Source organism: Camelus bactrianus, chromosome 11, assembly GCF_048773025.1.
Source record: "Camelus bactrianus isolate YW-2024 breed Bactrian camel chromosome 11, ASM4877302v1, whole genome shotgun sequence".
Taxonomy (NCBI): domain Eukaryota; kingdom Metazoa; phylum Chordata; class Mammalia; order Artiodactyla; family Camelidae; genus Camelus; species Camelus bactrianus.
The window spans coordinates 23525410-23538138 of record NC_133549.1 but is presented as its reverse complement, the minus strand read 5'-3'; the positions used below and the strand labels follow the sequence as shown (position 1 = coordinate 23538138).

General features: G+C 50.5%; 1 protein-coding gene across 2 annotated transcripts in view; it reads right to left on the bottom strand.

The window, feature by feature from the left end:
• The window catches only part of CPXM2 (carboxypeptidase X, M14 family member 2), a 117868-nt gene that overhangs the window by 80842 nt on the left and 24297 nt on the right, over positions 1-12729 (bottom strand). For both annotated transcript variants that reach the window (XM_074373439.1, XM_010952911.3), the window contains one exon: positions 7012-7121. In XM_074373439.1, the coding sequence (XP_074229540.1) occupies positions 7012-7121 (110 nt within the window). The remainder of the gene's footprint in view (positions 1-7011; positions 7122-12729) is intronic.

Here is a 12729-nt window from a genome sequence, read left to right as displayed (position 1 = left end):
CTCCCAGTGGTACGTGTCCAGGGGACAGTCCGGCTGGGCAGGCAGCCCAGAGGGCCCATCCCCACGAGGCATCATTTGAGAAGGCACAGTTGGTTGTGCCACCTGAATGGACATGAGGCCCTCTGGGGTGACTGCTGACACCCCACCAACTTCTCTGGGCCCTGCTAGGATGGGGGCCTGAGGGTACGAGGGGCCACTCAAGCCAATGGTGAGAAAGATGAGTCAGAAGGTGGGCGCCAGGGGAGACCACAAGCTGGTGAACACACCGAACCTTCTAGTGGGTCCCTGGAATGCGAAGAAAAGAGCACAGGCTTTACCAGCAGCCAGAAACCTTCCACGTGGGTCTCAGCTCTGCCCTGACTACCTGTCGGGTTAGGGCAGGTCAGTTAGCCTCTGACTTTAATTCCTTTTCTCTAAAACAGTTTCCCTCTGAGCATACTGAGGGTGAAATGAAACAGTAATTTAATGAAATTAGTAAAATAGGAAAGAAACATTCACAGAGCCAGGGGAACAGAGTCTTCTGCACCGGGGAGGCCGGTGGTTCCGGAACGCCCTGTGATGCACAGGCCGGGCGTCTCTGCTTCTCGGGGCTCCCATTTTCTACTCCGAGTTACCCTGTTCCACTCCAACTTCTTCTTGCTGCACTTGCGTTTGTGATGCAAGCTTCTGAGAATAAGCAGCACCTTAACCTCATTATGGCAAATGCTCATTTTCAATTTTCCAAAAGACATGACTTAAAATATTTAGTCCTGTTATTCCCATAAAAAACCCAAATAACCCAAATTCCAACATCTTGGCTTCCAAACACTGTCTCCCAGACTGTTTCTTGAAGCCAGATGCAGAACAAAAATCCCTTTATCAGAACAAGCACGACATTCCGTGGTTTGGAAACTATACCCACTGTGATTAATTTTGCCTCTGCAGCACCTAGTACACGAGGCCCCAGTGAGGACTTGCTGAGTTACAGCAAGGCTGTACGTAGTCAGAAAGAGGCTGGAGGCGGACACCCAGAGAACTGGGATGGTGGGACTGAACAGACAGGTGATGGCTGAGAAAACAGTGCCGCCCTGGGTGGTCCCCATACACTTCCCGCCAGGATAAACGTGGTCTCCACATTTGGGCAGGTCAGGGCACCGGGTGCCTCAGAGTCAAAGGGGACAGAAAGACAGACGTGTGGGGCGTGCCCATCCTCATGAACTCTGACACCAGGATAGCACTTGGTTCAATGTTCTATGACCAACTCCCTGTGGGTGTATCTGAAGCCAAGGGCATCTTCACAGTTTACACCTTATTGCCCGTAAAAAGATGATCAGAACGCTGGGAGTGGTTTCTAATACCAGCATCCAGGTGCTCTGTAGAATTCCTTTAATGGGATGACTTGCAAGAGGAGCTGTGTTTCAATCCAGTGGTGCGGAGAAATGGCTCAGACAGATGCCTTTTTTGTAACCAGACTTCTCTCCACGGAAGAGGTCTACACCCGTGAGACGAGACCTGGGCCACAGAGAGTCAAATGACGGTGACCAGGCATCACAAAGACATCTGTGGGTGTCAATGCCCTATTGTTTTTCTTGTGACTTCAAAACTCCGATCTGATCATCAACTCTCTTATGTTCCCGATTTTAGGCAAGAATCACGGTGAGATCCTGAGGTCCAGCCACACCCTCACAATTTCATTTCTTTGGATCACAGGTCAGGATTATACTTACCATGACTTTTGAGTCTGAAGAATGAGATTGAAACCCAGCCCTTTGAAATGGCAAGTGCTGCTGTCATCTGCTCTAGGCTTTGTAGCCAATGGGGGGTGGGATAAGGCACTCAAGGTGTAGTGCTGTCTCCGTATCTCCCTTGCTTAGTTTATGTGCAATGGAAATCTCTCGAGGTCCTTAGAGGCCTCTACTGGGACAGACAGATGATGAACTGCCATTAATGACCCACCTGAATACAAGGTTACCTCATAAAACCAACCACAGGCAAGCGTTCAAATCGTGATTTTACAGGTCACTGCTGAAACTTCCCCTTTGAGACTTAGAATGTTAATTTCCCATCTGTCCACGATTGCTCCCGGAGCAGAAGCAGCCAGTGAGTGTTTCTTAATATGATCACAGCCTCACAAGTGCGTTAGTATGAAAAAGGATTCCGGGCGCACTGGAAGAATGATCCTAGGTGACAGGACAAAGCTTCGCTCCCTGCTGTAGTGGGTCTCTCCCTTGAATTCTTGAAGATCTCGTTTGTCCCAGTGTACTGACGAAGTGTAAACCTGGGTTTCTTCTCTAAACTTATATTATTAAATTAACATAAGCAAAATTCCACTTGTGAAAAAGAGAAGTTGTAAGCTGAGTTATAAGATGCTCTTACTCTTTCAAAGTCCTATGCTTAAAATGATGAGAAAAGAATGCTACAGACTGAATGTTTATGTCCCATCAATATTTATATCTTGAAACCTAACCTCCAAGGTGATGGCATCGGGAGGTGAGGCCTTTGGGGTGTGATTAGGTTAGAAGGGCAGAGCCCTCTTGAATGAAATTAGCACTCTTATCACCACTGAGCCACAAAAAAAAAAAATGAAAGAATGCCATTTGCAGCAACATGGATGGGCCTAGATGTGATCAGACAAAGTGAAGGAAGTCAGACAGAGGAAGACAAATATCATATGATGTCACTTATATGCAGAATCTAAAAGAAGTGACACAAATGAACTTATTTACAAAACAGAAACCTACTCACAGACATAGAAAACAAACTTATGGTTATCAAAGAGGAAAGCGGGGATGGGGTAAATTAGGAGTTTGGGATTAGCAGATACAAAATACTATAAATAAAATGGATAAACAACAAGGTCCTACTGTATAGCACAGGGAACTATATGCAATAGCTCATAATAACCTATAAGGGAAAAATATGAAAAAGAATATTAATATAGGTATAACTGAACCCCTATGCCGTACACCAGAAACTAACACAACACTGCGAATCAACTCTACTTCAATTAAAAAAGAGACCCCACAGAGCTCCTCTGCCCTTTCACCATATGAGGATCCAGGAGAAGATAGTCATCTATAAATCGGAGGCAGGCTCTCACCAGCGCCTTGATCTTGGCCAGCAAAACTGTGAGAAATAAACCTGTGTTGCTTATAAGCTACCCAGTCTACGGCGCTGTTACAGCAGCCAGAACGGACCAAGACAAAGAGACAGGTGCTTCTGCTATAACACGGTAAACGCAATTCAGTGAAGTCTCACCGTCTGCGAAATCATGCACTGTAAAAACCAAGTTCACAGGAAAAACAAGGTTCAAAACCCATGCAGCTCTGTAATCAGAAGACTAGAAAAGCAATTAATCCTAAAGACACCAGCACACTTAAGGAGACGTTAAATTGTTATAATGATAGAAGTTGACCTTAGAAAAACACGGCAAAGGTGGTGCGATAGATGGGGTGCAAGGAAGAGTGGGAGCTGCTATCGTGGGACCAGGGCACACGGGCCCAGGACCTGAGCGGTAAGCACTTTAGAACAGAGCACGCGGCCACCCTGAGCAGAGCAGCGCGGAGGGACGGGCCCCGTGGACAGGGTCCCTCTGAGGCTTCAGCTGTCGGTGCTCCCTGGGGTCAGGGGCTGGCACCTGGTCCCAGAAAACACTGATGTCCTGGCTAAGACGGTACAGGAACTGACCCAACTTCTGTGTCGTAATGACATCATTCCACATCTGCCCATCACACATGAGCAAATTTGCAATAATAAAACGCCAAGGTGGCCAACTAGCCAGCACCGCTCCTCCCTTTGAGCAGACTTCTTTACGGCAGCCATGGTGCCCTTGGCATCGCGGCAGCTCCCCGGGAACTTCTAAGAGGCCCATACACATGTGCAGCCATGGTGCCGAAACGACGTGGGAATCAGCAAAACAAGATTCACTCAACCTGGGGACGGTGACCCTCGCGTAAATCCATGTGAGATAAATGTCAGAAAAGAGACACACACACGGTTTAATAATCATCCCGGGGCGCCTAGAACACTTTTGGAGCTGTTGCCTGGGGCAGTTTTATGGAGTCATTTGGAGCAATGGCTCCAGGTTTAAAGCAGCTTCGATTCACATCCTGCCTCTCCCAGGAAATCTTAACCAAGCTATCCTACTGATCCACGTGGCTGTTTTCTATGAGACAGAGGTAATAATAATATAGCCCTTGTCTCACGTCGAGGAATAAACGAAATAATGCAAGTAAAGCGCTCAGCACAGCACCAGTAACTGTCAGAGCTGATTCCCGTTCTCCTTCTGCTGAAGACTGAGGCATTTGGAGGAAAGGGAGTAAATGGGGGCTTTTCATCTTCGCTCTTTCGGTACATAAAGGGCACTTCACTATGGTCAGGAGAATGACTGAATTCTAATGGGCACAAATGTGGCATTTGAGAATTGCTGAGGACGATTCTCTTTCTTCCTCCTTTGGATCCTCACATTCTGTAAAGGTAGCAAAAGTGGGCCTCTCGTCTTAAGCCTCTCATCTCGTTAGCAGAAGGACCGGGACGCGAGCCGAGCCTGCGTTCTAAGTGGACCACATTCATGCCTGCAGAGCCTGGCCAGCAAAGGGATGGGCTCACCTCACCTCACTCACATCCTGCACTAAATGCATTTAAATACAGTTTCTAATTCTGAGACCTTGGTGTTTTTCACACATAAAATCCCATTAGCTTGACACGCCTACCAAATACTCAGATGTGAGACAAGATGTGGTTATTTTTAAATGGCATTCAAACTGCATGTGTGGGAAAATGCATTTTGGGGCACCCGTGGTGGTGGAATCACGCAGCACGTGGCCCTGATTCTGGAAGGTGGGACCTGCAAACAGAGGCCCTTAAAGCTACCGAACACTTAGAGCAGAAGAAGATGATTCAGTAAATGTTTTAAAATTACGAATCACCTAATTTCATTGTCAAGGAATCCTGTGAGGGCCTGGGACTCCCATTTTTCTGATGAGACAACTGAGGCTCAGTGAGATAATTGTTCCAAGGGTGCCAAAATCTAGAAGAGTCATGGCCAAGGTGCCACACCCAGCCTGCCCACCCTGCCCATGGGATTCCCGACTGTAAGCACAGACCCCCACCCTCTACCCCCACCCCACAAATTTAGGACAACAGGGCCTCTCCATCTCTGACCAGAAGTGTGGATAAACACAAACACTTCCTCTCTAGTAAAGGATAACTCCCTTTATCGAGAAGGAATCCGAGGCATCAGATGACAGCTCCTCTGACCAGTGCAGGAAGCAGCCCTGCACACAGTCGGATCCCACCCTGCTTGACACTGACTCTCTGCTTGGAGGGCTGGAGCCCATGCAGGGTGCTAGAGGCCCTTGGATTAACAGTTACCCCTGTTCAAACTCTGAGAGTTCGTCCTCTGGTAAAAGACTGTCCAGTTTTATACAACCAAATGTTTTGTAACAGCTGTTATCAAAAAATAAAAAGAATGAATATTTTTAAAGAAACTTTAGATTTCATTAAAGTCAGTTCTGGAAACATTCTACCTGAATTCTTCTGAATGGAAAAGTGGTGATGGCTGAGTGGTTTGAAAGTCTATCTGATGTGATCACGTGGAGAGAAGAGGTTGGAGTTGGAGCTCCGTTTAGATGTCCCTGAGCCCACGGGCGCCCCAGGAACGGGGAGCTCACCCAGTCTTGTCCGGTTCCCAGCACAGCGGCCCCCGCAGCACGTTTACAGTGACCGCTGGTGGAACGAGGTGTCAGCTCTGCTGCTTGGAAGCTGTGAGCCTTGAGTGCAGCCTTGATGGCCCCACGTTGTGGGTGTGAAATGACCACCTCCCTCCCAGGAGGATGGATGAGAGGGTGCACATGTGAAAGGGTTTGGAAACCACACTCAGTCATGAATCAGTTTTGGGGAAAAAAAAAACAACTAAAATATTCAAGAACCACACTATTAGAGAACCATGTGGGACGGCGCAGGATCGAATGCTAAACTGAGAAGGGGTGGATCAGCAGGAGCTGGAGCAGGAGGGAAAAGGCATCCCAAGTGGGTGGGCAGAGCAGCACCCCCACCCCAACAGAGGTGTCCGTGTGCTAGTCCCACAGCCCGTGAATACACGTGGTTATGTGGCAAAGGGAATGGAAGTCTGCAGGTGCTGTTAAGGCAGCTTGAGATGGAAAGGTGATCCCGGATCATCCAGGTGGGCCCAGCGTACTCACAAGGGTCCTTGAAAGTGGAGAAGGGAGGCAGAGGAGGGAACCAGAGAGATGGCAGCGTGAGAAGGGCTCAAGCTGCCATTGCCGGCTTAGAAGAAGGAAGGGGCCACAAGCAAAGGGATGAGGGCACCTCTAGAAGCTGGAAAGGGAAAGAAACATTCTCCCAAGAGCCTTCAGAAGGAACGCAGCCCTGCCAACACCTTGATCCGAGCCCCATGGGATGTCTATCCTCCAGAACTGTTAGAGAGTAAGCCTGTGCTGCTTAAGTGGCTACATTTACAACATGTTGTTAGAGCGGCATGAGGACACTGACCCCAGCGGTGGACCAGGGTTTACGCTGCGTGGGCAGCGTGGAGGGGAAGGGAGCTGCGGGCAGGGGATCTGCTAGGGGAAAGGCCCACAGCCCGGAAGCTCACGGTGTATGGAGGATGCCAGGAGGAGCCCACCTTCCCGGAGCAGAACCTTGACAGCAGCGAGGAAGCACCAGCAGGGAGGCAAGGGAGGACAAAGGCCACTGCCTGCTCATGGCCACAGGGGTTCCACTTCCCTCCTGCCCTTTCCACAGACATCACGTGGAGGTGGACCGACCTGGGCCCAGGAACCAGCAGCATCCTTGTCACTAACTAGTCTCTGGAGAAGGCACGTGTCCTGAGTCTCGGGGCTCTCTCTGTCAAGTGAGGATTCTGCAGCAATGCCCTTCCTGATGTGAGAATTAGAGCTAATTCATGTTACAGGCCAGACACAGGCTGGCCCGGTGCTCAGGGAACCGTCACTATGTCCGTGACCAGAGCAACCAGCGGTGCACCGAGAATCCTCCACACGGCGCCGGTACCTGGATGTTCAGTCTCCCTCGGTGCGCCCCCAGGCCGTAGCGCTTCGAAGTGGACGCATGGAGCTGGAAGTCTGTGATTTTTAAGGTTTCCAGACCAAGGGGTGGGCAACCTGGAAAGGACAATGCTTGTTAAAAACAAGGACAGATGTGGACAGAAACGAACTACTGGCTTTCTAAATCTGGCCACTTGCTTTTCTGTTTTTCCCCTGAAGTCCCCACTCAGCCTCGCAGCCCCACCCCCTGGTATGCCCAGTGTTTCCGGACAAATATTCTCAGTTCAACTGTCAACGTGACGCCAATTTTCTTTCCTGCCGGCATTTCCTTTCTGAGTGTTTTGGTTCTGATATTCTTTGTCTCTGATGCTGTCCATGCTACTGTCTGAGGCTGTTTCCAATTAAGGACCCTTCCACAGAGTGACTGAGCCAGGGCGCATTATTAGTTAGAAATTTCAGAGCGATCCCATGCTTGGGTTCTGCAAATTAATCAGAACTTGTTGATTTTGCTTCAGCAACTCAGGCCTTTGTATTGTGCATACTAATGAGCAGAGCAATATAAACAGAAAAAACGTCTTGTCTTCCACTCTTGGCAAAATCAGTAATGTTGAGAATGGCTACTCCACACAGTTTGGTCCAAGCTGCCCTGGAAGAAGACGTTGGCACTTGGGCAGACCCTTGGCGATTATCCTAGTCCAGCCCTTTGTCCCTGCAGATAAGAGCTTTAACAGAAGCCCTGGGGCCGGGCCCCGGGCCTCCTGACTCCTGGGCTGCTGTTCTCAATACCCACCCTGGAGTGGGGCTAGAAATCTCCAAATGATGCAATCTCCTTCAAATCTGACCCTGGGGAAAGGAAACAAACACTCGGGAATAGAAGTGAACAAAATATATTTCTACTAAAAGTATCAGACATCCCTAATGCAAGAGAGGCAAATTTGAAAAGCCCTGTGGGTCACTGCTGAGATGGGAATGCCCCAGGCATGCCAGGGGCACCTGGAGACGTGGGTCCATGACAAACCCCTGCAGGGGAAAGGTACTCTGGTCCTGAGGCTGGAGGAGCCTGGCCAGACAGCAGCCGCAGGGGATGCTCTGCAGGCACCAGGTAAGAAAGTCTGCCCAGGTGCTGCAGGTAGAGGAATTCAGACCTTCCAGGATCTGAGATGCCTTCTGGTCCTCCCCTTGAGATCTCAGAAGAGGAAACCGAGGCCCCAAGACTTGAGGTGAATCATCCAAGGTGTCCCCGCCAGCGGCAGAGCTGCACCTCGGATCCCCGTCTCCAGGCTTTCAGACGATGCCACACTGCGGCCTTGCCCACATCTGCCAGGAGGCTGCCTGGATTGGTAAATATTTACCAGCCATCTGTGCTGCCTACAGAGAGGCAGAGGTACTGGCGAGGAGCACGGCGGGGGAGGTAACGGGTCTGCTGCCGCCCGCTTCATGCTGCCCGGGAACTCGGAAGGCCCCGGGGGGTACCGTGAGCAACGGTGCTCCGTCTGACTTCTGTGAGACGGGCCACGCCCGGTGAGCAGTGACCATGCAGTGCACAGGGGCAGGGGGTGTGCAGTGAGTGGGGACCACAGAGTGAAGGGGGAGCCTGCACAGTGAGTGGCAGGCCGTGGGGCAGACGGGGGTCTAGGCAGCGAGCCTGGGAAGGGGCACGTAGCCAGCGGGGCTGCCCCCACACAGGGCAATCTAGTTCCCATAACCCTCTTCCCTCACTGGGGTCGACCCTGGACAGCTTCCCAGCCTGGAGGTCACCTGGGTCTGACTCACATGAATGTACTTGCTGGTTCCAAAGGTTAACTGAATTATGAGCTGTTCACTGCGCCCACCAGAAGCGGATTCCGTGTCTGGTGACAGAGTCACTTACTCAGAAACCTACACCGCCTGCCTCCACCAGCCGGCCTGGTCCTGGGCCCTGTGATGCGGACTCGGCAGCAGCCAAACCGTATACCCTCCTCGGGGCCTGCGGCCTCGCAGCTCAGTGCCAGCCCAGCCCAGACGGGCGCGGGGCCCCGAGCCCCAGCACTGCCCCGCTCGGCCTCAGGACAGAACTCCGCCTGCTGCTGCTCGCCTCTCTGGGCCAGGGGCCTCCGGGCTCTCAGACCCCAGTGGTCACTGCACACACCAGAGGCCCCAGTCAAGATTCAAGGCAAGGCCTGAGGGTCAAGGTCACTGCCTATCCTCTCGGAGGCTGGCCTCCCAGAGGTCCTTCTACCTGCCACTCAGGGCCTGGCTCTGACCCAGGCTTACAGGTTCCCTCAGCCAGAGCTGCTGCTCCTCTGTCCCCAGTTCTCATCTGCCTCTTACTAGCTAACCTCTTCTCCTTGTCACCCTGTCTCCAGACACAGCAGCATCCCCCAGAATAAAGGCACTTCTAGGGCCCCGAACCCCCGCTGGCTGGGCAGTGGTGGCTGGACCACCCCCATGTCCGTGGAATAGCCTCTGTGCACCTCTGTTCAGCCAGCCGTGCCAGCTTTGGTTTCACAGCCAACAGGGAACAGGGCACTGGTTCTGTCCCCTCCTGCCTGGTACTGTCCCCAACATTTCCACATAAACCAAGCATCAGAAATGCAGAAAGGATCTGCCACCCTGGCGGTGAACCTGTTTCACAGCCACACTGGATGTCTTCCCATCCCCGAGGTCCTTCCTTCTGAGCAGAAAACCTCGCAGGTGGCGAATCCCACCTACTGCATCCAGCTAACGCCTTCTATTTGTATCATGCACACAGTCAGCTCCTTGACAGACAGACAGATAGATGGACGGACACCCATATATTTTATTTACTAGCTAAATACAGCTGTAATTGTTGTCCAAAGCATTTCTTCCAGAAAAAATCTTGTATATATGTGAATACGTTCATTTAAAAAGGAGCTACCGAAATAAAATTTCATCTTCATCGAAATTGCTCTTCTGCTGATACGTGGAAGCTTCACCACATCCTCTCACTGAGATACCCAAGGGGTGAAAAGAAAGCGCCCGTAAGTGGGATATTTCTTGGGTCCACATCTGACAACTCAAAATCACAATGCCTTCTGTCTCCAGGGGATGGACCGTGGTGTACACGTGGCAAGAGTGGAGTCCCATGCAGCGGGCAGCGCCGTCAGCTGCCCCATCAGACGAACGTCCACTCCTGTTCACGCCCAAGATGGTGTGACAGCAGAAGCCAGGAAAGCCACTCCTTCCATCCACAGCACAGCTACCCGCCCAGACGAACACACGTTCTCAGCCTGCTCACAAACGTAGCCTTCCAGGAAACTGAGTAAGGATTCTTTTTTCCTGATCAGAAGACACTATCTTTAGAGAATTTAGTTTTGTTTGGAAGCCTTTTCTGTCGTCCATGCCATTAATAAAAAAACTAGAGAACAGGCACTGTCCTTGACAGACAAAAATGAAGTTACTGACATGCACAGGTTAGCGAAGCTCCTTTGGTTGTAAGAAACCAACGGTAGTTAACTTAAACAGGAAGAGGATGCAGGGATGGCAGGAAACTCACAGAAGGGACCAAGGCAGGGACACAGGGCAGGTGCAGGGAAACAACGCTGATGCAGGGACACAGGGGAGGTGCAGGGACACAGGGGAGGTGCAGGGATGCAGCACACGTGCAGGGACATGGGGGAGGTACAGGGACACAGGGCAGATGCAGGGAAACAGTGCTGATGCAGGGACACAGGGCAGGTGCAGGGAGGAACGGATGGGTTCCCCCAGCATGTTCCTGCTCCTCCACAGCACTCAGGGGTCTCTACACTCTACACGTTCTGAAGAAAGCCTGACTCACCTCGTCGCATGTCTGCACACTGGGATCTAAGTGCCCTTAGCAGAGGGAATTGATGCTTGGGCTTCAAGTTCACGTAAATGATGGGCGTGTGGAGCTGCCAGTCCAGCGCAGCAGGAAATACCAACCACGTGCAGCCTTGTGAAGCCATGCTGTACCAGTTCCTCTGGCCACCTTCCCTCCCTACCCAACCCCAAGGGTCTGCACCTCTGTCTTGACTTCCTCTCCATCCGTCCCTCCCTTGAATTTTTGCATTCTGCGCTCTGGCTTCCATCTCAGAGCCCAGTGGCTCTCCTCAGTCGGTGGCCCTCTTGGACTCTTCAGACTCTTCTTGGGCCCCCTTCAGTCTGCTCCCTCTTGGCTACTCCCCAGCCCCACCCCGAGGTTTCCATGACATGACAGCTTTCTGGGTCTCCCTTTCCTTCTTCCTCGTTTGAGGGGAGCCTTTTCCTCCCCTGCAGCACAGGGCTGTAGCCCTCAGACTCATCACTGAGGGTCCTCCCTCCCCTCCCTGCAACAATCCACCTGAGCTCCCAGATGCCATCCACACCAGCAGGAGGTGAAGCACACGTATGAGGTTTAAACTCAGGACCCCACCAGCAAGCGTACTTGGAGGTCAGTCTATTCCACAACCTCCCACACGTCAAGCCTGCTGGCAGCAGAAGCCCCGGTGGCTCCTCTCAGCTGCGATGTGATGCTGCACCTGCAGGAGATGCTCCCACCGTCTTCCACGGTCCACTGCCGGAGCGGCGCTCCCAGGCTGCGCGACCTCCTCCTCCGCTGCAGCCCCACGAGGGGTCACGGAGGCACAGCACGAGCGGACCTTCACTTGGGAGGTTTATCTCTATTTCCCCAATCCTCCGTTCTTTATTTTCTCCTGGAGAGCCTCCACTCCTTTCTTTCCACCACGTATCTGTTTGACACTGACTTTCACTCTGGTCCCGTAACCATCAATGCAATGCCGCTCAACAAACGTTTACTGCATCCTGGTTCCTGGATGCGGAATCCCGCTAGGCTCAGATAAAACTACAAGCCAAACCATTTGGGCACCACCCACCTTCCCCAAATCACAGTTTAAAACATTTTTTAAACTTATAGAACATTTAAATACGAGTTCTCCACCCCACATTCCTTCATGCAAAGATCAATGCGGCAAAAATCTCAGGTCAGAATCACACGATCCCTGCCAGAAGTTCCAAGGCTCATCTTAATGACTTTATACTGAAAGTCTGACACAGTAATCTCCATGTTTAGAACAGTTGCGGGTTTTCCTATAATGAAGGCAGGAAAATAAAGGACAGAAAAATTACTCTTTGACTTAAAAATTCTAAATTAACTCAAAATACAGAGTACTGAAATGTCTGTATTAAATACTTAACTCAGGAATTTCAGTACAGGCAGATCTCGGCGATACTGTGACCTTAGTTCCAGACCACCACAGTAAAGCAAATATTGCAATAAAGTGAATCACAAGAATATCCTGGTTTCTCAGTGCATATAAAAGCTGTATTTACACTATACTAGTCTATTAAGTGTGCAGTAGCATTGTCTAAAAAAAAATGTACATACCTTAATTTAAAAATTCCTTATTGCTAAAAATGCTATCATCTGTGCCTTCAGCAAGTCACAGGAAGAACAACAGAGGTCACTGATCACAGATCATCATAACAAATATAATAATAATAATGAAAAAGCATGAAATAGTGATAGAATTACCAAAATGTGACAGAGACACACACCGAGCAAATGCTGTCGGAAAAAATGGCACCGACAGGCTTGCTAGATGCAGCATTGCCCCAAACCTTCAATTTGTAAAAAAAAAAAAAAAAAAAAAAAAAAAACTATCTGCAAAGCACGGTCAAACGAAGTGCAATTAAACAAGGTACATCTGTATTTCAACCTGACCCATTTTTCTCCTCTTTCTTCTACCCTGGGAAATCATTTGCAAGA